This window comes from Manacus candei, unplaced genomic scaffold (assembly GCF_025592945.1).
Source record: "Manacus candei isolate 608988 ecotype Guabito, Panama unplaced genomic scaffold, ASM2559294v1 h1tg000043l, whole genome shotgun sequence".
Lineage (NCBI taxonomy): Eukaryota > Metazoa > Chordata > Aves > Passeriformes > Pipridae > Manacus > Manacus candei.
In genome coordinates, this window is record NW_026138091.1 from 18,825,713 (window position 1) to 18,853,254 (window position 27,542).

The 27,542-nt window shown below is 39.0% G+C and overlaps 1 protein-coding gene across 3 annotated transcripts in view; it reads right to left on the reverse strand.

The window, feature by feature from the left end:
- Positions 1 to 12,504: 12,504 nt before the first annotated feature.
- The window catches only part of WASL (WASP like actin nucleation promoting factor), a 47,910-nt gene continuing 32,872 nt past the window's right edge, over positions 12,505 to 27,542 (reverse strand). Inside the window, exons 6-13 of one of the 3 annotated variants that reach the window (XM_051795527.1) lie at positions 24,066 to 24,234; positions 22,068 to 22,110; positions 21,515 to 21,668; positions 20,687 to 20,704; positions 17,919 to 18,439; positions 16,731 to 16,839; positions 15,211 to 15,302; positions 12,505 to 14,384 (exon numbers count right to left, since the gene is read on the reverse strand). In XM_051795527.1, coding sequence (XP_051651487.1) covers positions 15,241 to 15,302; positions 16,731 to 16,839; positions 17,919 to 18,439; positions 20,687 to 20,704; positions 21,515 to 21,668; positions 22,068 to 22,110; positions 24,066 to 24,234 — 1,076 coding nt within the window. In that variant the 3' untranslated portion in view covers positions 12,505 to 14,384; positions 15,211 to 15,240. Of the gene's footprint in view, positions 15,303 to 16,730; positions 16,840 to 17,918; positions 18,440 to 20,686; positions 20,705 to 21,514; positions 21,669 to 22,067; positions 22,111 to 24,065; positions 24,235 to 27,542 lie in introns of all 3 variants that reach the window. The other 2 variants (XM_051795526.1, XM_051795528.1) reach the window with 2 other exon arrangements.

Consider the following 27,542-nt stretch of genomic DNA (forward strand, 5'->3'; position numbering starts at 1 on the left):
ATCTCAAAGCCAAGACTAAGGGTTATGTCCTGGGCTGTGCTGCTGCTATTTATGCACTCTGCGGTGTATTGCTTAATTTCTTATGCCTCCACTTTGCCTTGTAGAGATCAGTACTGATCCATTTTGCAGTAGTGCAAGACTATGTTCACACAGACTCAAAGGTGCTCCAAGATCCTCAAACATCAAGGACTATTGGATGCATTATTATTTTATTTTTATTTTTATTTTTGGTAACAGGAATGCTTTGACTGGATGAATATTAGTGAATATGATGATTGTCAGTGTATTTCTGAGTGGTAAGAGAAGCACAGCCCATGATCCAGTGCAGGAAATTTTGTAAATGCAGATGAGGCAAGCCATGAGGATGGGAATCCCAAGGCTGACTTGGCCATTCAAAAATGCCATTGAAAGGGAGACGTGCCATTTCTGTCATTTTGTCACCTAAGAAACAAGCATATGAAGAACTGAAAGGACAGTCAGAAATGCTTATGCACCCTGTGGAGGATAAATTGGGTCTGATTCCCAGGACTGGCCTAGGAGACATTTCACCAGACTAACCAAGTATAGCCTCTATGCACGAGACTATTTTTCTTGTGTGGGAGATACTTGAAGTTTAAATTCCATAGATAAGAAATCAATTCCTTCTGTACCCTGTCATGCCTTTCTGCTGAGAGCATTAGGTCAATCCACCCATAAAGGAATATGTATTTCCTTGGCTTTTCTTTCCAGGTTTTTTTCTGAGAAACATTTGAAGCTATAGCTGTATTTTTTAATTAACATAGTCATGAATGTTCTTGAAGGCTGTCAATCAGCTACAGTTAAAGCTGTAAATTTTGCAGGCACCTGAAGGAAGTGTTTATGTGTACACAGAGGGGTCACCCCTGTTGCTCAGTCTCAGCTTACTGCTCTCTAAATCTGTGACACATGCATGTGTTGCTGTGTTTCACAAACAAGTTGGAAGGCAACGGTGCTCAGGTTTCATGTGCTCTTGAACACTTCTGCCAAATTCCAGCTCTTTGTTTTCCCATGCACCAAGCATGCCCTGAGCGTGGCAGGTCAGTCTCAGTTGTGTAGGGTGGGCAGGTACAGGCAAACTCTGCCCGCACTGCGAGAGGTGACACACGCACCAGCACCAGCCCAGAAAGTGTATGACTGCACAGAAAGCACCCAGACAGGGCAGATATTCCTGTCTTTCATCCCACTTTAGCATGGGTTTGGGTGTGCCACTAGCCCTTGTTACAAGACTTATGTCATCCCATGCCAGGATTATCTTCTGTCTAGCCAGTCATGAGCTAAACTTTTCAGTCTCTGCTATAGTTTAAAGTGACCAAAACCAGTTTTAGAACTGATCACTCCAAAGATCCCAATAGCAGGATTTTAGGTGCAGCTGTAGGACAAATTTGCAGCTCTGGATGAGCACTGCTGTGGTCCCAGTTGCCCCTTCATGTCCACCTGTCCGTGCCTTGCCTGCCTCCTCTCTCACGACACATCTGCATTCAGTCAGTTCAGGGAGGTAGCACCCAAAAAAGAGAAAAGAAAAAGAAAACCAAGCAAAAAAAGGGAAGGTTGTTCTGGTTTGCTTCCCTAGACCTCTTACTGCAGGTTTCAGAGCTGTGTTGCTGGTGCAAAGGAGATGGTGGGAACCTCTGGCCAGGAACAGAGGGAGGACAGCATCAGACAGCATGGCTTTAGCTTAGTTTAAATTATTCTGGATTGGTACCCTAAGATCTTTGTGACAACAGAACCACAGATGTTGATATTGACAGCCCAGCACAGCTGAGCAGCCTGCAAAACCCCACCGTGCCACTGGCTCCCACTCTCAAATTCCCACTGCAAAGAATCCCACAGGTCACATGGAGAACTAAGCTCACAGCTGGGTGCCAGACAATCCTGAGCTCTAATCCTGCTCTGCCAGCTCCATGCTGTGAGACATCCTGTTACCTCAAGGGCACTGAGCAAGTTTTGTCAGCTTCCTATCTCTGTAGAGCATAAAAATTAGTTATAGAAAGCTCCTCTTATTTGGTGCTCTGTCATCTTCTCATGTCAAAAGTAAGGCCATTACTTTTTCTATCGACCATGCTGGATGCGGAGGACCATTCACGGTGGATCCTCATCATTTGGCTACGTCAGAGTGGCAATGCATGGCCTTATCTCTGGATGACTGCACACCATGTCAATATTACAACATGCTGTATTTCATTCTAATGCCTAATTAAATGCAGGGTGAGCAGACCTGTTCAATGCTGAGGGCACTGGGGCCGCTGACAGACATTCATTGGAAAGCTAATAGGGCCCTCAGCTCCTTGTCCACATTAGCTGGCTGTGATCCCACCAATCCCATGATTAATTCTGAAGCAGTCAACTATCCCCCCTGCAGTGTGCTGCTCTGCAGCTCCCCAGCTATATTCCCCACCAGAGGAGACACAGTGGTGAGTAACAGAGAGCATAGGATCCTTACCACATTTGGGGGTCTGCAAGATTGCCTGTTGGTTTTCTGATACTATCTCACAGTTATGTTGACACTAGCAGTGCCAGCTGGGATAAAGTGGCAATGGGGTGATGGGTGCAGAGGTTCTTTCATCGGAGATGGATCAATTACTCACTTCCAGGGTGGAATTTCTGTGTCTCCAGTGCTACTGTTGTGGTGGGACTCACATGCCTGAGATGGCTCAAAGCAAAGACCTGAACTTCACTCTGTCATATTTCAATGAACATTTAAATATCTGCTTTCCAAATCAGCCTCTTTCCAAGCTGCTCCAAATGGAGCAGCGGTCTCAATAGATTTTCAATTTGACTATAGTTTTCTTTATAGGCTATTTTCTTCTTTGAAATTCAAGGTTAATGCATCTCTTGGGCAGATTCATTTGCTTTTCATTAAGAAGTCTGGAGGGTTCATTACTTCTGGGGCAAATAGTGAAACTGTTCAGTTCTTTAACAAGCCACGGGATGGAAAACCTCTGTAGGGCCATTCAGTTCTGTTGCTGGAGCTGGGAGAGCTGCAATGATCTGTGAAAAGAAAGATTCAAATGTATCCACCTTTTTCCAGTCTTTGTCAGCAAAAGATGCTGCCTGCTGCCCTGATGTCACTGGAGGTCTCCAGGGCCATTGCTGGCATTTAAAAGCAGGTAGTGGCCTTAAGCAGTTATTTATGACACAGAATATCATACTTTAAAAGCAGCACATCTGTTTTAGTTGAAATCAGCTGGGAATGACCTGAAGGCACATCAGGAGTTAGCTTTTAAGAGAAATCAGGGATTTAGTCTGGAAATGCTGTTGAAGCTGTAGTTCTGCTCTGATCTCCTGCCTCTTGCACCAGATATACTATAATTCTTCAAAATGCAAATGCTGAGCTAACCAGTGCAGGCACAATTTCCTTTACAGTACCTATATGGCTGCTTTTGAGCAGGACCCACACTATGGTGTAGAGGGGAAGGATGCATTAAAATGTATGGGGAATATATGCTACACCCCAGCACAGGAAGGACATCTACCTTGTAGTGAGTCCAGAGGAGGACCACCAAGTTAATTAGAGGGATGGAACTCCTCTCCTATGAGAAAAGTCTAAGAGAATTGCCACGGTCTGAAGGGGGATGGGGCCGTGACACAGCACGGGTCCGGAGACAAGGTAGAGGTGCAGATGGAATACTTTATTGAGGTGTCCAGAGGGTTTATGGGTTTAGGTGGGGAAAGAACACGGGGTGAAGCATGAGACAGACAAACGGGGGAACAAATTGGGGTAGGGACACAGGCAAAGGGGGAGGAACGTGGGAGGAACTGGGGAAGGAAGGGGCGAATGGTAACTGTCTCCCCTCTGCAGCTTCTGCAGCCTATCAGAGAGGGGAGCGGGGAAGCAGGGAGCAGGCAAACTCATGGCAAGCCCGAGTATGCCCAGGCTGTGCACTGTGTAGTGTGGATACAATGAAACCACATAATAACAGTAAAGTCCATATAATAACTGTAAGGTCCATATAATAACTGTAAGGTCCATATAATAAAGTCCTGTCAATTGCTGTATGTTTTTCTCCACGCCTGGAACCTCTCCCATCCTGAATCTTGTTCCTTCACAGAGAACTGTGATTATTCAGCCTGGAAAAGGCTTTGGGGTGACCTAATTGCAGCCTTCCAGTACCTGAAGGGAGCCTACAAGAAGGTTGGAGAGGGACTTTTGTAGAGCATGTAGTGACAGGACAAGGGAGAATTGGCTTCAAACTGAAAGAGAGGAGGTTTAGATTAGATATTAGGAAGAGATTCTTTACTGTGAGGGTAGTAAGGCACTGGAACAGGTTGTCCAGAGAAGCTGTGGACACCTCCATCCCTGGAAGTGTTTAAGGCCAGTGAGCAGACTTCTCACTTGAAGGGCTTTTTCACCAGCTTGTCCTCCACGCTGCACAGCACCAAGAAAAGCTTAACTATGATCAGGTTTTCATTTTTCTTTCCATATCTCTTCCCATTCCTCCAATTACCACTTCCGAAATTATGCAGGAAGCATGCTCCATCACTTCCATTTTCTCTTTCCTTCATTTCAGTGTTCTGCATAGAAGAGGCTTGCTTTTTTCCATGTTTGCTTTGAGACATTTATTTGTTTAGTAACTCTCTCAGAGGAATAATCAGTATGATCCAAGTGTTATCAGCTTGGGCTCAGGGAGATTTCATCAGTGTCAATCCTTTCCTCACAGGTCTCTCTCTGCTGGGGTCCAAGTTGGTATGTCAAAAGACACCCTGTAACCTTTTCTTTCTTCTTTAATCCTCATCTGGCATTGCTCAGGTAATGGGAGATGCAAGTACATGAGGTAAGGAAAAGCCAAGCCTAACCCATGAAGACAGTCTAAATCAAAGCTTTATCAAGCTGCTTTTTCTTTCCCACTGGTTCTGAACCAAAACAAAGAATAAGACATCTTTTCATCTTATGTTTCAATACTGATGAAGAATGTACACTTCTAGAAGACACCACATAGGTTTTCAAATCCCTCAAAGTGTTTCAGGTAAAGGGTCCTGTCCTGGTGGTTGTGATATCAAGCCCCTCAGGATCTGAGCCCCTCAAGATTTCAATAAACTTTGCACTTTTTTTTTGTTGTTAATCAGTAAGTATAGCTGGACAGTTATGATTTAGTGATTGCATTGTGAATATTGTAGGCTTGGCTTATCTTTTGTTTTAAGGAAAAGGGAAAACAATCCCAAGATGAATGGGCAGTCTGGGTGACAGCCACCAGGAGTGAAGTCAGCAGGACTGAGCAGTAACTGGGGGAAAGGTAATTCTGACAGTGGGAGATTGTGATCACTGACTTACTGACCACCTACTCAAAACGGACCCCAGACACAGAGGGAAGAACTGCACACGTGGCCTATTTAGCATGAGGAGCAAGAGATATAAGTAGCAAATAGGGGTTTGAGTACTAGTTAATGGAAAAGTTATGTCATCTATAACCAATGAATGCTGATGCCTTTAATAAAATGTATAAATATTGTCAAGTTTTGATGATGGAGAGCTTTTTATGGGTTACCAGCTGGCTCCCTATTTTGCACAAACTAGAATAAAAAATAGAAATACCTGGCCTTGGTGTGTGAATTGGTGCTGCACACTGGGTAAGGAGCCCATGGTCTGGACAGCAGCTGGAAATGTGATCAACATAAAAGAGAGGGTCTTTGATACACAAAGGTAAAACTGAAACTTCCATTATGAATCTAAATAAATGTTCTTCAGGATTAATTTCTCAAAAGCAAAAAATCCAGAAAGTATTTTTAATATAGATTTGCTGCTGTTCTGTATTCTAAAAATCTTTTAAATAGATTTTATAGGAAGGAGGTTACATAATCACCTGCACCACATATAAAATATGTAATTGCAACTTGGAGGAGAAAATAGGTTTGTTCTGGTATTAAAAATTCTCTGTCAGAAGAATTTGATAAATACAGTGCAGTATACAGAATGAGCCTCTTTTTTTAAATGCCTTTATGCAGTACCACAAGGGTATGTCCTTTATGCAGATCCAGCCTCTGCTCAACCAAACAATGACCCCCATTAAAAAAGCCAAATGTTTTGCCAGTTTGAAAGAATCACCAAAACTGTAAAATGAATCTGTAGATCTCTTGATATAACCTTGTACAAACTGATATCTTTCTGTGTCATGGGGCACTGCATCAGAGAGCCTAACACATCCCTTCTGAACTCTGTAATTCCATCTTTGTTTCTGCTCTATGAATTCTGCCAAACCCTCATGTGCCCCAGAGAGAGAAGGGGGTTTCGATTGTACATACTGTGCAGATTGTTTCAGATGTTCCCATCTGCCATGTAACCTTATATTTTGTATATCAGCTACGTGCTTCTCTGAACTAGAATACGCTTCTGAGTAAACAGTGATAAAATGCAGAGACGACCTCATGGCCCATGTCCCCAGCAGGTAGCTGTGGTACACGAGAGCTGCTCAGTGATCATTATGAAAACTAATCATACAGAGACTCACTCTCTACAAACCAATAACTCTGTTCCTGTGGATGAAGTATCATACCGATTAAGTACAGACTCTTCTCTAGGACTGAGACTATTGCTAGTGAAGTACCCCTTATACTTCTGCACTTGCTGCTGCAGAGCTCCCATCCCATATTTTCAGAACATCCCAACAGCATGGACATGCATGCAGAGAACAGCCAATATTTGAGTGAAAAAAATTGGGGTTAGTACATCTATGAGCTTCTGCTCAGCAAGACCTTAAGAAGTTGCGTGGGGCAGAAACATTTTGCCAGTTTCAATCAAATTAGCAACACAAACCACAAAGGTTTTCTTTCTTTTTTCCTTTAATGCAACAAAATAGATGCTGCTAAATAAGCACCCAACTGTCTTCATAGCAATAAAACAGGAGGTCAGATTTAAAGTGCTACACTTGCCCTTGTGTTTCTTGGAAGACCTCTAAGTTGACAGTGCAGCTGTTCAATCAAAATTATGCAGAAATATTAATAAAATCTTAGTCGGATCTTAAAATATACGGCGAGTCCAACAGTTTTTTAGGTAAGCTTGGATCGCATCATTCAGACGAAACAGCTGACACATTTTTGGCCTGTCGCTGGAATATTTATCAAGTTCAAATAGTAAAAAGAGGAATTTGTTAGAGGTTTAAAGTAAATCAATCTGATTTCAGCCACATCCAATCACAAGTTATCCTAATGTCCCATGATGATCCAAGAAGCTGGGGAATATACTGTGACTGTCATCCAGCAGCAAAAATATTATCACACGCTTCAAAGATATTGGCTGCCTTTCCTCTGACAAAGTCAGAGCTCTAATGTGCACTCTGATGAAAACAGGATGGCCCCTTTCATACTGAGATGATAGAGACAGATGAGGCAGTAAGACGAAACCAGCAGGAGCCAGCACACACAGAGCTGCAGTAAATCCAAGCCATAAACAGAATGCCTCCTGTACTCAAAACCTTCCAAGGCCCCTGCGCTTTCTGAAAGTGTGGCAGCAGCACTGCTGTGCCTTTGGCCTTGCAGACCTACAGGGCATCAGAGAAGCAGCAATTTCAGCAATTTTATAATGACTTACACCCTTGAAACAAATGTTCTTTATATATGTTCAGGGAGGACTGTGTGACTGCCAGTGGGCAGCCAGCGAGGCAGCCGGTGCCTCAAACAGGCCATTCGATAGGGCTGCCCACACGTGGCTGCTGCCCCTCGTCCCAACACTGCTGCAGTGACCAGCTCTGGGGCTCTGGACAGGACTCCCTGTTCAGGATCAGTTAAGCTTCTGACAACATCAAACACAGCGCAGTGCTCCTGATGGGCACTGTCGTGAGAAGCTGTGCTGCAAACCTGGCACGTAAACCAGGGGATTAGGAACTACTCAGTAGGTCCCAAAACTCATGTCTTTCATATAGTGCATTAAAACATTTTTAGTTTATTAAAGCTAAATCCATGGGGAACTAAATGCTGTGTCTGGGTTTCCAGAGTTCTGATCACACAGGAGATATTAAATCCAAAATCACAGTTTAGGGCAACACTAGAGCATGACCCAGGATTTTCACACACAGGTAATTAAATGCTCAGATTAGCTCTGCTCTTCAGATAGGATTCAAGTGTTGTTTTCTTTTTTGAGAGCTTAAAAATGATTCTAAAAACCAGGCCTAGGAGAAATAAAGAAGCCTTCCCTAGTGGTTTTGTTCTGAGAACTAAGGTAACTAAATCTGAACAAGGAAAATGGCATTTAAAAGTTTTTTAAGTGTCACATGTCTAGACTGCAGTACCATGGACTAGATGTATTTATATGCATTACTTTTGATGTGCTGTTACCACCATTACAAAAATGAGCAACTGAGACACAAGGCAATACAGATTTGGTTTCAGTTAAAACACCTGCATCTAAGTGTCTGAAGTGTAGATGGTAACTGCTCAGTGTCTACACTCTCATTACAGCCAATGGAGATAAACAGGGGTCTGAAGAACAACTGAGCTGGACAAATGTAGGATCCAATTTTGTGCTGCATTCCTCCCTGATTGCTCAGTAACACTTCATCTGTTCCTGAGAGAGAACACAGCTAAATCTCTTGAATGCTGACCTATGGGGCCTGTTGCACAGGACATGATCCCCACAATGTTCTCTACTGGTTTCTGTACACACTGCTGTGATACCCCCTGCTGACAATCTGCCCTGATTGTCACCTCCAAAAGAGCACCAAGAGATAATCTGCTTCAGGTTAGACAAGGTGCTTCTGTCACACACAGCAGCAGTTTCATTCAGGGCTCTCTCCTCCTGCTAACAAACTGAATTCATTTTATGGCAAAGAATGGACAAGATGGTAAATGTTCAAAGAGCTTGATTTTTTACTGTCTTTTAGAAGGCACTAGTTCTGTCAAGGCAGAGAGGGAACATCTGAAGAATGGGCCAGAGGTAAGAGGCTTAGTGCTGAAAATGGCTTGGGGGAGGACAGAAGGAAATATATAACCTAGTTTTGTTGCAAAATCAGGAACCATGAAGATCTGTAATGATTTCATATTGCATCACACTTCTGGAGGATTTCAGACCAAGACAAAGGCTGTTCTGACAGTGAAAACACAAGGAATGCAAGTAACAACTTCAACTACCACAGTACTTGATTTCAATCAGGAGGTTGCAACTACAGCCTTTCAAGAAACAGAGACACCTTGTGTCTACAGGTAACAGAGCGTGACAATTAATTTCTACTTGGTAGAATACACAGGCCTCACTCAACTCCCAGCATGGCAGTGTAGCTGATGGTAACTCAGTTAGAAGCTAGCATCCACAGCAAAAGTACAAGGAATGCTGCTGTAAACTCATTCCAGGTATCCTCTCCAGACTGCACAGGCAGCTTGACTGAATATGCATATTCTGTATTTAAAATGTTGGGATGATGATGATCAGCCTGACTGGTCACTGCCCCTGGTGTGCATGATTTCCTGAGGTCCATAGCCATGATGAACCAGGCAATGTGCCAAGCAGCAAAGAAAGATTCCAGTCTTTTTTTGTTTCCTATGCCCGCAGTGATCAATGCTGGGTTGATTCCTTGAAGAATGCATCTAGGATTACAGCTACCATTTGACCAACCAGCCCACCTCTCACATTGCTCATGAGAGCAACCAGCAGTTTTCTCTACTGGTCATTTGGTATCTCCAGGTGTTCTTCAGCTTAGTATGCAGGCAAGACCATTTTTTTCTTTAAAGAGGAATCCACATCAGGATGACTTCTGTTCCCTTTGAAATGTCTCATATGCTACACAACAGCTGCATGCTGTCAGCTGCTGAAGGTTATTTGTTAGGCAATTGTGCTAACTGTATTTCTATCATGAGGTTTGGAGAGCTGTCCAGAATTGGGACATTGTTAGTGAAGACCAGAATGGCTTAGTAAGGGCTGAGATTTGGTAATGTATCTGTGAGAAAGTCAGTTATCTGGGCAGGATACTAGTTTAGTATGATTCAGAAGATTATCCCAGCTCCTGTAAAGCAAGCATAAAGGATGTCACAGCTCTAAAGGGACCCTTTAAACATTACAGAATCATTTCATACTCTTTTTCTTTTACCATTTGCAGGCCTGAGCACTGTGCTTGCTCTCCAAAATCACTACTCTTCTTACTGGTCTTGGAGGTAGCAGGTGAGTTTCAGTAACATTCTCTAAAGATTAGGTACTGAAAGCTACTACATCTGAAAATTTGTAATTCCTGATGTCCTTGAAAAAGAATACTACTAGCTAGCAGATTTCAGCTTTAGCCACGGGCCTTTCTCATTCACACACATTACCCTCAGGAGACAAACCACAGAAAACATGTTTGACGTTAACTGGGTCTAGACTGGTTTTTCCGTTTCATTTTAAAAATAAGCCAAATTATCTGCTGGCAGTTGAACAGGCATAACGCTGAAGGACTATATGCTGAGGATTTCTTCTCTTGATTATTAAATAAGCACTGTTTTGGTCCAAAAGACTATCCAAACCATAAAATTCCTGTAGTACTATCTAGAAAAAAAACAAACGTGCAAGCTTCTCAAGTTTGTCAGTCTGTGTTCCTTATATCCTGAGCATCTGGGAAAGACCCATACACCAATAAAGCCCTCTGAATCCAGGTCAGCCGCTCCAGCAGTTGCCTTGTTTTTGGCATCAACATCCAGAAGAGCCAATTTCCAATTTTGTGTGCCTGCCCATGTCATTTAAGCAAATATTCAGTGTCGGATATACGATACAAGCATTATCAAATTTCTTAAGCTTTAAACATGAGATTTCATTGTGTTCCCCAAGTGGTACTTACAAAAATATAATGCTGGTTTTTAGCTGTTTTTTAAGCTAACCTTGGACTCCCCCATCTAGTCCTCAAGCAACAAATTTAAAATTCATACTGCTCAAGTCACCACACTCAGAAAAGATGATTAAGCTTTAGGGAGGAAGAAACACACACATGAAGTAATGGCTCAAGAATTTCACTCCAGAGAGACTCCAAAAACCCTTCAGAGCACAAGCAAAAAGGCCTTTAAATACGTTTGTCGATACCAATAGATTAAAAAAAACACAATAAGTGTAACATATCAAGCTTCCTAATCCCAGGTGTGTATTAAGCTGCTTATAGATGGGTAAGTCTGCAGTTATTACCCAAAACTATATTAGAGAAAAAATTTGAGTAACTGATAACTCATTTTAGCAGGTTACTTCTGCAAATACCGCAAAATTCAGCATGAAATAAAATTTGTCAGAAAAAAATCCCACTGATTATATTTGGACAATGATTCTACTTCTCAACGTTTATCTGAATTACTTTCAAATCTGTAATTTCAAACTTCTAATGCTTTATTTTTTCCAAATGCAAAATAGCAGACATATCAAAGCAGTTTGGCAATTAAAAAAAACTAAAAAGACTCCTTCACAACTGTATAAACATCCTCAAATTTTTTGAGTATCATAAAGAGAAATGTCAGGCTAGAGTCACTGACAAGCCAGTTAAAACATGGGCATTAAACCTCCCCAAGCTCACATTCTAGTTCATACTATCCCATCCTTTCCATCTTCTCACTCACAAGAAAACTCCAGGCAGTAAACAAATACATAGCAACAGGAGTCCTTACTGCAGTGCTAGAGGATAACACGGGTCTTTTGAGAGACAAAGGTTAGTATCTTCTAAGCTTCCCTAAACCATTTTCACTTTTCTATAAATAAAGCTGCTTATCACTGTACTTAAGCTTCAGGAACTTTAATTAGACCAAGAATTCCTCTAATGATTAGATAAAGGCTATTGCAGCTAGCAATCTTAAAAATGGTCTTAAAACCAAAAGGATCTTTCCTCCTTTTTCCTCTTTTCATACATCTTACTTGGGAAAGTAACCACTGCCAAATGAAAAAAAAAAAAAAAAAGGAAAAGCATCCTTTTAAAAGCATTTTTTAACATTCTGCTTACTAAGTGGAGAGGAAATAATTATACACTTCAACTCATCCTGTAAGTAACAACTTTGCCTTGTAGTTAAGGCCTAAAAATCAGATAAGCACTAAACTTCAAAAGAAAATGTATACCAGATAACAGTTTGAAATGCTGGACTCTCCAGATGCTTTAGAGGAGAGAAGCAGACTTCTGAAGTGTCCTGAGCTCAAACTCTTACCACGTGCAAGACAAAGATTTACATCTGTAAAAACCTGGAAAGTTAGAGCATTCACTGACAAGAGTTAACTACTTGGTGCTCCTTCTAGAATATTTATTAATGAACTCATGTTTGTTTGACCTTGAAATGTTGGTAGTTTATTGCACTTGCCCAGAGCAGTAGCTGTTTCCAAGGAAGCTGCTTAGCAGCCACGAGATCTGCCAGGAGGACCGGGTGTCACATTCTTACTCATTGTGTTTACTCAATAGCACAGTCCAACTTTCCAGAGACACGAAACTACTGTGATTCAACAGCAACTATTTACTGCTTTGTGAACTTGGCCAGGTGACCAAAGTTACTTTTAAAGTGTGTAATCAATCTGCACATCTATTTAAAACCTGTGCCACAATTAGCACTTAAAAACCACACAGTTTTACGCTATTTGGGTCAAATTAATTTTATTATGCTCCATGATGAATTGCCACCAGTGCAACATCCTATTCACTGTACATTTCAAAAATTCACATACTAAAAATTTCATTTTGATAAATGGAAAATTGAATGATTGAGAAATTCTTACGGATTTCATACGTACAAGTGGCTAGCTGATATTGTCTATGCACACAGAGTGTTGAGATACAAAAGCCTCATGCTAGTTCATTAATTGCTAAGGCTATCTGGACAGTCATTTAACCAGAATATATAAGAGGCCTTCATTACAATGTTTAGCAACAATGCACCAGTATCATGAAATGCTATCTTCTGCTTGGAGTGCAAGTGGCAGAGTGCTGAAGCATGCAGTTATGACTAACTTAACTGCCATCGCAGTCTTTATGCCTGAAATTTATCATGAACAAACACTACTTGAAAGTAAATATTAACCTGGTCACCACAGATCGTGAGTGTACTTTTTGTATGAAGAAGCAGAAAAACCAAAAACTTTCTTTGGTCAGTATCTACAAAACAAAGTTTTATTCAATAATGTAACTTCAGAGCTCCCAAAACCTGGAATAGAAGTTGGATTAATGAATTGTGATGCTTAATTATTAACTATATTACAGAAATTCCAATTCTGGGAACATAACAGCTAAACATATCTAGTAAGTAGCATGTTAGGAAAACCTGTAGGTCTCATCTGCTTCATTTTAAAATGCCCTATATGCAATAAAAATAAGGGAGCAGTGCCAGAAGTTATATGAAAGCCATACAAATATTTTCCTTATACACAAGTTGTTAACTCCACTGCCATTAGCTATCCCAGGCTGCACTTGCACTTGATACAAAGCTCAAGCCATTACAACAGCAAAGCTAGTAGGAAGTGTTTCCAGCAGCAGAGGCCGATGAGAAAGTTACCGCAAGAAAGTGAGACCACTTGGCAATTTTTTTCCTCAAGTTATGTGCTTAAATTACTCTTCGAAGGAAGTTAGCATCCTCTGAATAATTTAACTACAACCTTACCTCTCCCACTACTTTTCAGCAACTTTCTTTTCTTCTCATACGACTAAATTAATTTGCTAAAGACTAGGATATAACTGGGTTAGAAATCCAAGCCGTATCATGCAGGTCCAGCCTGTCAAGATCAGGTCAACACTGGGTTTCAGTCAACACAATTCTGATAACTTAAATTTCCTTTGACACTCTGACTACAGTCAAAGACCCAGGACACTATGCATTAACTACGCTCCAAATATGACTGACTTAACTAAACGTTCTGTGTCAGATAACGTGGTTTTTAAAAAGATTTTCTACCTGAAAATTACAGTAAGTACAGTAATTAACTCTGCAGATATTAAATACCCACGTAGCATAGATTAGTATTTCGTAATAGACAGATGTGCCAATGTTTACTGCACTACAAAGTACACATCATATAAATGTGCAAGCTGTGAAATGAAAATCCCATTTTCTGTCCACTTATTCAAATACTATTCTTGTGAATCAGGTTCTTGATCTTCATCACAACCCTTGGTCTTAAAGCCAACATATGAAGACAGAATACTGCCATAAAATTCAGTACTTATTCGAAGTGTATAATTCTGAGTTAATGACTTTCCAACCTAAAGAATGTAGGACTGGTGCTTCAGCATCTGTTGTGTACCATAATGCAAAGACTGCAAAGTAATACCACTTGTGTTTATTAGTACACCAATGTCCTACAAATTTTACGAAGTAATTAAACACTATTGAAGCAAGCCTTAAATGCAGCCCTTCAGTCTGAAAACCATAAAAAAACTGATTTTAAAAATATATCAAACTGCAGCGATTGCCAGCCTCCAGTACAGCCCCCAGTAATTTAGATGTCTTCATTCTGAAAGTAAGAGCTGGGAAGGAAGAAAAAAAAATAAAAACCAACCAAAAACCCCCCAAATCCCCAAACAAACAAAAAAAAACCCCAAACCAAAACCAAAACCACCCTCCCCAAAAAACCCAAAGAAAAGATGGAACTTCTCTGCATTCAAAGTTGTCTTTACTGCTATGACAATGTAAAGCCACCCTGTTTAACTTCAGATAGAGGTCCCTAATTGAAGAATTTAATTACTCCTGCTATTCAATAGCAGTCAGTACTGCTACAGTTAGGGCAAGGTAATTTTCACAACTAGCTGTGCATTTCTGAAGTGCTTTTGTGTTATGTAAAGCATACTGCTAAGATTTGAACTGCAATGTTGTGATGTATTTGAAACCATGCAATAGTATAAACCAGCCTCAACATTCATATAGCATTGCATTTGAAATGAAGGGGCTAAATAAACTAAGAGCTGCATCACTTAAAGAACATAGTGCTATACTAGGTTTTAATAAGAAAATTTAGATACAGAAAAAGTAGGGTATGAAAATAGTGTTTTCCTTCTTGCATTATAACTAAATTACATTAAGGTTTTTGTCAGTCTCACATATTACATTTAAACTCCCTTATTGATGGAATGGAAAGTATTCACATGTACATGATCATCCAGGTGTAAACTTGCACACATTAACAGGGAGTAGCTTTGTCGAGGATTATGACAAACCTTTACAGATTAAATGAGGTATTGCACAGATTAATAAAAAAGCAAAAGGCAACAAAAATATACAGCAAATTGGTAGAACATTTACATGATAATTTTACAGAATCCATAGACAGAAAGTAGTGTTTAGTATATCATTCACCTTAAAAAATATATATATAATAATATATGATCAATCATCCCATTCGTCATCATCCTCAAAGTCTTCTTCATCATCTTCATCCTCATCTTCATCTGTAAGACAAGAAAAGCGAGTCACCTGAATGCACAGAATTAACACGACAGAAGCGTTACTGACTTCTCTCACAACTTTCTGAAAACAGAACAATCAGTTCAAGGTTGTCATGACAATACATTTGGTAATACTCTATTTTAAGATTGCTGGACATGACATTCAGTTTAGATAGTTACTAGCTGGAAGTTAAATCTAATTTGTTTCTCTTCTCACTTCTTCCCCCAGGTGGGAAAAATGTATCTTGTTTTGTGCTAGGAGAAAAAGAATCAGCAACTCTCGATTAACACTTACTACTTATTACTCTTTCTTAGAGTAATGTGGCCAGCTTGTTTCAGACTGCATTTTAAACTTCAAGGACAGATTAATTTCTGAAATGTAAGAACTGCCTCCCCAGGTTTTCTACGTAATGGAATTTCTGTTTACTTTACAACAGATTGAAAAAAAAAATGTTGTGAGCTAAAAATCATTGTGGATACTGGAATAACTGGAATATTCTAAGCTGTGTAATACACATCAACTTCAAGATTAATGTTTAACTTTATTCACCCTTCTATTTTTTTATATACATCATACTTAAAAAACTGTAGCCTGCTAAACTTAAACTACTTATTTGTTAGGAAAAAGCCTAATAAATTTTCTTTCCCAGGAAAACAGTGCATTTAGCTCCCTTCTGGTATTTAATTTATGTAAAGTACCAAAACTGAAGATTATTACATAGGGCAGCAAATCAACAAACTATACTGCACTTGGTCAAATGCTCTGCAGACTGCATACTCAGTTCTGGTATCAAGGCAAGCTATGGAAGAAAAATATATCAAAGCCTCGATGGAAGAGATGTACCCAAACAGCTGCACTGCAGCTACAGAACTACATTTATTACAAGCTGGTATTTGAGAAATGCAAATCCTCTTGCAGCCCTAATTTTTCCAAGCACTCAAGTTGATTCAGTACTGGTAGGGGACTAGTCAACTAACACTAGATATCCAATCCTTATCCAGTAGGTGGCAGCCAAAGCCCACTGGGAGCTACAGCACAATAGCTGAATCTTTGCCTTCAAGAAACAAAGTGTTAAAAACCTTCCTTCCAAAATATTTTGACAACTTATTTCATCAGACAGCTAGTGGATAAAAATAAGTCAGTTGTAAAAGAAAGAAGAAATCCTTCTTGTAAAAGAAAAAAGAAATATTAACCTAATATTACCTAATGGTAACTTTTAATCCAGGAATCCTGCAAATTACTACACTCCAGTAATTCAAAGCATGAAGGAACCATTCAGAAGCTCCTCCTCCAAGGGTATGCTGAGAGCATTCTGTACTGGACTATATGCTGAAATCCCTGCTTTTCTCCAACAGTATTTTATGATGAATAGAAATGGTAATGCTTGAAAACCTGACACCGTGAGGTCAGAAAAATGCCATCAGACGCACCTGAAGAATGAATGGCTTTGCTCCTTTTCTGCATAACTTCCATTAATGCACCCACAATTCCTGAGGTGGGTGCAGGTGTAGGTGGTGCACTCTCCTGACCATCAGATACCTTGGAAAAAGGGTTAGAATAGAAAGATGCAAATTAGCAAAACAGAACTTGTGTATTTTGAGAGAAACCTCCTTATAAGATTAATGAGTTTATTTTCTGCCAGAAGAAAGTGTAAAACAGCTTGTTCCTTTAGCTCTAACTTCAAAGTCTTTATTTATAAAAAAACACCAACTTTTTCTTTTTTACCATATAACACAACTGTAGTTAGCCATACTCAAGGTTTAATATTTCAGCTCTGACTATCACAAAGTGAGTGCTCATCTAAAGGAGAGCTTCTTAATATGGTTGTTTAGGCATGACTTGTGTGGCTGGGTAATCATTATTTATTTTATCTTTGGTATATACCACAAAATATCTTTTCTTGTTTGGGTTTGTTTACTGAGACTGCTTTAGGCTGATAATCCCTTCTGAAAGTAATCAATACTGCATACCTCTAATAGCAAATAAATATGAACACATCCTCATGCTTTTTAAATCAGAAGTCTCAAGTGCGGAAGAATGGCAAAAAAAAGAAAGTACTAACAGGTAAATTATTTTTAAGATATTCAATGACACTGGTAAGAAATAGTAACAATAAAAGCCTATGCTGCAGCAGGAACAGCAGAGGCATCTCTCATGGGCAGCATTTTTCCAGACACAGACACCTTCTTACAAGCTTCAACATTTCCAGAGCACAGGTCCATTTTAAGATGGAAATAAACATCATCCTAAACTCACCCCCTGCAGCTGTTTAGATGATTGTACTGAAGTATTCAGAAGAGCAGCTATCGTTCATAATTCTTGCAAAAGTTCTGTACAGCTGTGACACTGTGGCATCATTGTTTTAGAATTTATGTTTGAAGCTTTACACAAAAGTGAGAAATGAGTTTGAAACAAGGATAACTTCATGTACTAATACTCATCTACAGGAACTGTGAGTTCTCTGCATTTTGTCAGTACTCCTGCTTAAGTCATCATTTCAGAAACTCTACAATGTACAATCCACCTCAAAGCAGAACCACAATTTACTGTTTACACTGCAGTACTGCTGCCATTTGCAAGTCCCAAAGGGACCTGGATGATAAACAGTTTTTACTCACAGATTTCAGCTGTATACCCTGTCGTATCTGGTCTAGCAGTGCATCTCTTCCTGAGCAGGACACTGGTCGACTGTTCTGTTCTACCTTCTTTAACTGAGCTCCTTCTCTGATTTGATCCAAGAGTGCTGCTTTGTTTCCTGCAGGAACTGGAAGCTGGTGATCAACCTCTGAAGGAAGGCCTGGTGGTGGTGGAGGGCCGGGAGGGGGAGGAGGAGGTGGAGGGGGTGGAGGAGCAGATGACCCACTTGCTGGTGGCGGTGGTGGAGGAGGAGGGCCAGAGGGTGCAGATGATGAATGCACTGGCGGTGGTGGAGGATACATCCGGTTTGGAGGAGGTGGGGGCACTGTGGCACCAGGTCTAGATGGAGGCGGAGGTGGAGGTGCTGCCGTGGGAGCTCTTGAAGGAGGTGGAGGTGGTGCCCCTCTGCCCCTGGCAGGGGGAGGAGGAGGGCCGGAGCTATGGGGAGGTGGTGGTGGAGGTGGAGGGGGTCCTCCTCTGCACGGTGGTGGCGGAGGTGGAGCTGAAATGAAACAAAGCAACTTCAAATTACCTGCTACTCAAGACCCATGAGTCTTTCAGAGACTAGCAGAAAAAGAAAACAGGCTGTGCCTTGCCTTTTGCAAGGATCTCTGTGCCTGTGCAAATTTCACCAATTCTGGATTAAACTGAATACAGCTGAATAAAAGATATCCCTCTACGGCAAACCAAGCTGTATATAGTTTCTAGGTCTGCTGTGAATTTTGTAAGAGTCAAACACCGCAGGAAGCAAGTCTAATACATAAAAAGACTGATTAAAATTCAAAAGAAACCTGTAAAATTTTGTTTAGCTAGAAGAGAATGAAAAAGGTTTTAGACAATAAAGTAAAAGACACAATTTCCACTTTATAATCTATCCATTATTTTATTAGGTAGCTACAAAAGCAAATATTTTTTGAAGCAGTATCTTCTAGTAACAAAAAAACCCCTACTAATGCATTTCAATGCAGCATAAGCTGACTCTTAGTCCCTTTTACTGAAAATTACTTCCAACAATATCTTTATGGCAGGGACCATAGAAAGGAAACAACTTCAGAGCTACACACAGGATCATTTCTCTGTGAAGTGGCCTTGAAATGTACTTGCTTTGATAATGGCATTTTAAATAGCACTGTTTCATTTCCTCTTTCATTAGGCATCTAATGACTTATGGTACTTTAGGTCATGTGGTTGTTACATGTAACTACTTAATAATTCAGGTGTTGTCATATAACTAAGAAAATTCACATTTTATATCATATGCTTTTATAACAGAAAGGGTGTTACACTGAAGAAGATACTTTTTTACTCTTCTATTATCCCCTTCATTTTACTTGCAGAGAAAGTAGGCTGGCTACACTGGAATAGAGAGGGAACATCCCTAAAAATGGGATTTTGAGGAAGCAGGAGACACTAGTATCTCAGTGCCTCCATCCCTGCTCATCTTTAAAGAAAGATATTGCTTCTAAAATCACGTGCTATTTTCTTAAGTTTCACAAACTGCTCTGGTTTTTTCTATCCCTTCATAAGAACAACACAGGGAGAATCATCTCTAACTTCATCTATTTTCCAAGAGACATACTGCCAACATTCTTGATTTTAAAAACTCCCACCACTTTTTGGCTGGCATGGCTGTAGTTTCCTTTCTGGCCACTGGAGGCCGGTATTATCAAATGTAACAACTCGGCAAGCACTACAGACAGCTGGGTTTTTTGCATTACTGAGAAGATATTCAATACTGTCGTGCCCCAAAGTCTGTACTGTCTGTAGATTTTAAAAACAAAGCTTAAGTTTTCCTGCGGGGAAGGGGTTTATTTGCATCATATCTAGAGAGATATTCCACGTCCAATCTATGGAAACAGAGTTCAGCCTGTCTGCACTCAACTGAAGTGCAATGAAGGAGGAGCAGCAGGAAGAGAGCATCATTACCTCATCCTCTCTCCCTTCCCCCTCAAACAGATGGTACAAGCAAAGCAAGCAAATAATTTGGTTTTTTGTAAATGCACATTAATCTGTGCAGTATATTAACAAAAAAGTTTGTACAATCTTTTCTTGATAGTACTGTCACCAAAAAAAACAACCACCAGTACCAGAACTAGGGAAAGGGTAGGGGAAACAGGATCTCAGAAGAATGACTTGCCTGCAACTCTCTAGTCAGCAGCCTAGCAGAAACGTAAGCACAGAAATTCTTGCAATAAACACAAAAATATGTTTCAGTTGAGAAAGAACACTTCAAACAGCAGTCAAGCCTACACATTAAATAACATAATTGTGGATAAATGCACTGAAATACTGCAGTATTTTATCTGCCTCTATCAAAAAGTGCAGAGGTAGATTATCATCATGCATGTCAAAGAAGAGGCAGTTTTTCTTTTAATTGCATACATGCAAGTGGCCATAATGTGAAGTTAACACATATGAAATAGAAAAATAGGCATTTTTTAAAGATTTTAAGCTAGTCATAAGACTCCAAGGCAAGTATTCTCAATCCAATTTTATGGTTAGCAGTCTGGGATCAACAACTCTGTAAACATTTACACAGAGTTAATATTATATAAAGAAGCTGAGAGATTTACTACGGAGAAAAAAATCAAAATTGAAGTTTTGTTTGCAATTCAACTAAGAAGTTTGACTGCAATACTAAAAATTATAGTCAAACAGATGCAGACTAAGTTTTCTCATCTAGGAAAGAAATCACACAACAGCATGAATACTTTGAAGCATATGCTTAGATGCCAGCTCAAATACATACCGCTCCACCGTGGGGGACCTAAGGAATAAATGTAACAAGTCATTGTATCCTGGATCTGTATCTCTTCAGTCTATTGAGCAATTTACTCACTGGTTTCAAACTGCTATAATTTCAATGGCATCTACATTAGATTTCTCTTGAGAAGTGTTCTAAGCAAATTTTTGAAAGTTTGACACTAGCAGTGTAATGTAACACTGACTTGCTGTGTTCCACTAGATAATGCATTGGCTGAGGTCATATTTAAACGTTAGGCAGGCAACAGCTTATTTGAGAATTTTCCTGCAGCAAAAGCATGCTCAAAACTAGTATTTTTAACTTTAAATTAAGAAAAAAAGCCTTTAAAAAATAATACAGAATTTTCAAGTCTGCACTGTTGCAAGGCCCACTACATAGTCCTGCCAGGGTTAAATGGGCACCATACATACAACCTGCCAGCCAGGTACTACTGCTATAGCTGACAACAGCATTATGGCGTCCAAGATTTTAATTTATTTGTAAGATTGAAATTACAAATAAATATGTAACATATACATTCTGAAAAATCTATATCAAACATACTGCGTAGCTTTGCAGTCAGACTGAGTGCTACCAGAAATTACTTAACTGACATAAATACCCTTATTCCTGAGGGACAAGTACTCTCATGGGTGATGCATGAACATTTTTACATAGTGTATAGTGTAAGGAAACATGAAATCCAGTGCAACTGCAGTGACATGAAGTCCAGAGAAGAGGATCAAAAACTGCTCACCATCAACAGTTTCTACTTTAATCCGTAAAGCAAAAAATGCCACGCTAATTTTTATGTGGAAATAAGAGGAATCCCACCTTGTCTGCGCAGTTCATTTTTAACAGCTTCCACACCTCCTGTTTTTTCAATGAAATCATATATGACCTTTGAAGTTTCTTTGTCTTTTAGTTGAGCCTCTGAAATTCCACATAGATCAAACAGATTTTTCAGTTCTGGGTCTAAGTTGTTCACCTGCAAGTCAGATACATTAGTTTTAAGTAACTTGACATGTGAGGATATTTTTAAAATATCATTTGTATTGGGGGGGGAAAAAACCCCACAAACCACAGAGCTGAATAGCAAAGCCAAGTACATGCCTCTAGGTTGACTTTTCAAGTCAAAAAGTACTATTGTAGGAGACGTAAGTACCCTGCACAAAAACCGAAGTTTTGCATCTTTTCCCTCTTAGTCCCAGATCCCTCCTACTCCCTTCTACTTGAACATCTGTTTATATCACATTATAAATCACAATTTAGAACTACTTTGATGTACAGTTAACTGTTGATTTAATGCCAATCTTTATAATTTACATTAAAAAGTCTCTAAAGTTTTAATCACTCAGTGTCTTGAATAACTTATTCAATTACTTACATCAAAACCTGTGTTTGGATCCCAACCAACATGTCCAATGTGTCTAAAAAAGCAGAAAAGCCCATTTAATCAGCATAAAAAGGACTTTGTTAGCCAAAACAACAGGAAACCAAGATAACTGGAGATTACTACCAGCTTCTACCTCCAGTCTCATTGAGACATTAAGCAATTCTTACTCCTCAATGCCTCACTTGAGAATGGAATAGTAAAACATCCTTTACTCCTGCTTTTTGTCTTGTGCCCAGAACTCCACATTTTGTGTTTCTTTTTGTCTACGGTTCTGTGTAACCGAAGGCATTTAAAAATTTTATCTATTGATTGGTATTTATCTATTGATAAACAGTGACTGTGTTGGTCTTCACCAGCATCACAGCCCAAGTTATATACAAGTTATAAGTTATCCTACTGGCATGTTTGCCTAACAATAGCAAATGCCAGTTTCCGTATGTCTGTACAAACCCAGCAATTACAGTATCTTACATAGTAAGATGACACAGTCGCACTCGTCAGGAAAATTAAGTAGACCTTTAACCAAACAAAACAAAGTTTTAATAGACTTCTTTTGGAAAGGTTCACTATTTCCAGCTTAACGTTACATTTAATGATATTGGAACCTATCTTTTGTTTGAACTTCATTAAATATTTTATCACCTTACTCTCAGCTTTTCTACATCAGAACCTGATAGACATCATAAACAAAGCCTCAAAGTCATTTTATATCTATGCTGCTGCACAACTCCCTCCACAAATTCCTAACAGAGGTATGACACACCAATGCAAATTTTGGCCATGAATGCTGAAGTCGGCATCAACAGAGCCACAAGAGTGACCAGCTACCAAGTACTCCTCACTCTTCGTTTCACTTTTCCTTCTTTTTCTGTATTTTTCAGTTGAAGTGACACTAACAGATGCAGCACTTCACTGATACTCAGATCAGTAGCAACAAGGTTGATGCCTGAATTGTCCAAGCACAGTCTGGATAGAGAAGTGTTTTAGCCTGCCTCCTGTTCTGTCCTTCTGTCCACTATCCCATTTTACAGAGCAGTCTCTCAAAACACTGTGCAGTAACATTACTGTAACTGGTAATGTCAGCATTACTTCTACAAAGTTTTATTCTGAGAAAGCACATCAGTGCAAGTGATGCAATATAATGGTTCAAAAGAACAAGACATAGACTTGGCATGTAAACCTCACACTGGTTTTCTAATGCTTCACAGAAACCAATCTTTCCTGTAACTAACTCAAGCTCTTTAAATTGCTGTTGCTTTAGCAAATAAAGTACACTTATTTTAAAAGGCAGAAGATTATGACATCAATTATTTTTCAGGAATACAACAATTATTTCAGTAAAGTGACCAAAACCAAGTTTCATGAAAGTGAAGTTTAAAATGATATATTAAGATTAAAGATTAAAGATACATATGAAATGACATTAGGAAAAATCCAACCCATTCCTCAAAGATGTATACATGCATGCTGTACTTCCATCACAAGATACGGGTCCTAGAACACACATCAGAATAAGTTTGTAAACCGAAAGCCAAAGATAAAAATATGGCAAGTTATTTCTGCTGTTATGACAAGTCAGGATCTGCACGTGCATTCTGCATGAGAAAACACAGCTAAGCAAGCCCAGCTGTAAGAATAACAGTATTAGAGTTGACCATTGAGGTTGAATATGAGTCTCCACTGAGTTGACAACAATATGGCATCTCTATGCAGCTAAATTGTTTCCTAAATTAATTTTGGATAGCAAGTTACTTTTTGTTTACAGCTGCAGTAAACTCCTCACCTGTGTATAAGCTAACCTGCTTTTAAACACCATTCCAGCTAGCATTCACTGCAGTTCAGGTTACACAGAACAGTCACGCATTCAAGCCTTGAGCATTTGCAATGTAAATGACACCAAAAAACAAAAAGACCAAAAGCCAAAACTCCCCTAAAGAAGAAAAAAATCCATCAATCAAACACCCAACTCAAACTCAGAGAAGTACTTACTGAAAATTAGATGGTGTTCCAATATCTGCCTTTGTCAATCTTCTCTTTTTAGTTTTTCCTTTCTTCTTTTCTTTGGTATATGAAATATTGTTGACTTGTGGAGCATAAAATCTGTTAGTTGTAATTTCTGGGTTTTTGATATCAACAGTTGCCATTGGTAGATTTGGGCCTGTGAAGGTAAAGTACAGGATTTTTACTACTGTGTTTCAACAAAGCCATATTTAATCTACAAACTTTGGGAGGTTTTTCTGAGCTGTAGAGTACTTGTAATGGAGCCGTAGATCTACAAACATGCATCCAGCTGTTTTCTGGATGTCAGATGCAGAAACTAAGTTATCTGATGAAGAAAAGTGTTGCTAGAACAGAGCAACAGAAAAATTTTCTAAACTAGAATTTTTTTGCCATCTGCACAGAATACATGAAACGAGACACACTAAGATACAACACAGCTACAATCCTAGACAAGATCAAAGAAGTGACTTGCATAAACAGTAACATCGAAACACCCAGGCAGCCATTACCTGGGCAGCACACTAACCTGACCCTAAAGGAGACAGAACCTTCGCTTAATAAGCCCCAAGTGAAAATGCCTTCTGCCATCACATACAGAAACTGAACATCACAACAACTTCAGAATGCTGCTCCGGACACAGTACTGCCTTCAAATATAGGACAATATCTACAGAACTATTTAGGATTTCTTATGTCTTACTCTTTGACAGGTTTTCAAAATAATGAAGTCCCAGATAAGAAACAGCTTGAAGAGATAGTAAAAACAGCACCAGAAATACAATTCATAATCAGCATGCTTAATTTATGTTCTCAAACCTTGTTCTTCATTATAAACAATTCTGAATTATTACTCTAGTTATTTAATATGCATATGAATTATACTCCTGCCAATTTCAGCATTTTAATATTACGTTATTTATGCAGTACTAGCAAATAAACATACCTAGCACATGTTCCACTCAGGTTTTTTAGCTTTGACAGAAGATAACTCTTAACATAAGCAACTAATAGCAGTATTTAAATACTAAGAGATAATTATGCATTTATCATATACATTGAGGGCAGAGCAGAATCACAGAATATTCAGAGTTGGAAGGAACCCACAAGGATCATTGAGTCCAACTCTTAAATATGTATACGTACACATAAGCATATTTTTAAAGAAATCTGCAAAAAGGGTAAGTAATTTCAGTTTTGGAAGAATGAGATTAAACAGTTAATTTAAGACTAGTTTGGCCAGAAATAGTTTGAAAATGTTCTCTACTTTCCTGTAAGTTAAGACCCAGTGGTTTGAAAATTAACTAAATTAAGACTCATGCACCCAGTCTTATTGGGAAGATGATAAAAAAAGTCTAATTAGACTTCAATAAATCTGAACCTTATTTTGACACTATTTTTTCATAACTGCATTTTGTATGGATAATTCAAAAGCTCTCTAAGCATTTTGAAAGGACCAACAAGCCTTATGTTCACAGTCTAAAGTAAAAATCCTTATGTTCACAGTCTAAAGTAAAAATCAGAAAGGAGAAGTAAACAATACAATGGATAACATATTTGTAGTTAAATACCTCAGTGGAAAGCATCTACTACTAGCCAGGACAAGAAACAGAAACATGACACTGGGCTAGACAAAACTCATCTAAAACATATGACAACTCCTTCATTCCTGTAGGAGTCTTAAGGGACAAGATTTAAAACTGCACTGAAACTGCAGAAAAAAGAATTTCTAAAATGTTTTCTGCTAAGCACAAATGCTTTGATCTAGAAATGTTATGACATAGACAACTGTCCTTTGAGAACACCACAACATAAACTGACCCCATATCATTATGCAAAACAATTTGCATTGTTAAAATTAGTACTGAATTGACTAATCATCAAATATTATTAAATCAACAAATGAAGTTCAGTAAAATCTTCAGGATGAGTTGAAAACTATAGTTGTAATTTCATTAGGTACAAAACTAAAAACAGTAGGAGTTAATTTTCACTTTAATCACCTATTATATTTTCTCTGTTATATGTTCTGTTTTCACCTATTATATTGATATTTACAGTTTCAACTGCTGTACTTACATTCAAAAAGAAACTGGTACCTTTACAATGCTAGTAATTTTGTCATATTCTCACATGCAAAAAGGTGCATTTTAAAAATCCTGAACTAACCACACATGGTTTTAACCATGTAAAGCAGCAGCCATCTGCAAACTGATGTTTTAATCAGTTGAGCTCAAATCAAGGATTAATAGCCTGTTTCCTTGATACTGATAATATTCATACAAGAGGTCACAGTAAACTTAAGGATGAAAATTTTTCTTACCGTCAGGTTTAGACCTTAGATGTCCACGAGGGATAAAAGAATCTTGGAAAGAATTGCACTCTTCTAGAACTGCCATATTTATATCCAGTAAAATTTTTCCCATCATAAGACATGCACCTTCCCCATCAGGTGCAGACAGCTCAATAAGTGAAGATGAGAGAGGCATATAGAGCTCATCATTAGGAAGCACCTGACAGTACAGTGGCGTTAAGCATCCACTGTTATCAATATCTGTGACATCTTCAGAAGGGGCTCCAGAAAATGTTGTACAGAACATTATGAAATGTTAACTCTAGGAAATTCTCTGTATTTTATGTAGAACCTCTCTAGGCATCTGTCCCAGACTACAGACAGCCCTACAAAATATGCAAACTGTTCTAGTTAACAGCTGAAACAAAATTCTGCCACGCGGTTCTTCAATATTCTCTCAAAACCTAATACTCTGACAAATCCTTATTTCATCCAGAATTTCACCGAGGTCAGTTCAATCACAATAACTCTTCTTTATTTGCATAAAGAGACCTAGCTATTACACATGAGTAGAACACAAATCCCAGGAAATTACAGACTAATACATTTTACATAACTGTTAATGCCAATTTGAGTTTAATCCTGCAATTCTACAAAAAAAATCTTAAATCCGTATCATTGAAAACGTCACACAAAAAGACAGCAAGCTTTTTCCATGCAGCTTCAATGTATGCAGAAAATCCAGACTAACAAGCCCCACTAAAACAAAATTCCCCACAGTATTTCAAGCAAGAATCATGTGAGTACAGAAATGTGACTGTTCTTGTTTTTCGTTTTAGAGGTAATCATACATTAATACCCAGCACAAAAAAAAAGCAGGTGTTACATCTTTTTTTCCCCAATAGGATTTCAGTGCATATAGAGTAAAACAAAATCTAACTGATACTACAACAGGTATGGGAGTTTTTTTTCCAGTTACATGCTGATAGTACATATCTGTTCTAGTATTAATTCCAAATACTGAAATGCAAAGTCTGTATAGAATATAACCACCTGAGGCCTGTGACTACTGAGGCCATGGCCACACAACTCCCTGCCAGCAGAGAAGTCAGGTATTACAGAATTTGAGAGAATCAGAAAAGGTAAATGGACAGATTGTGAAAGACTATGTGGAT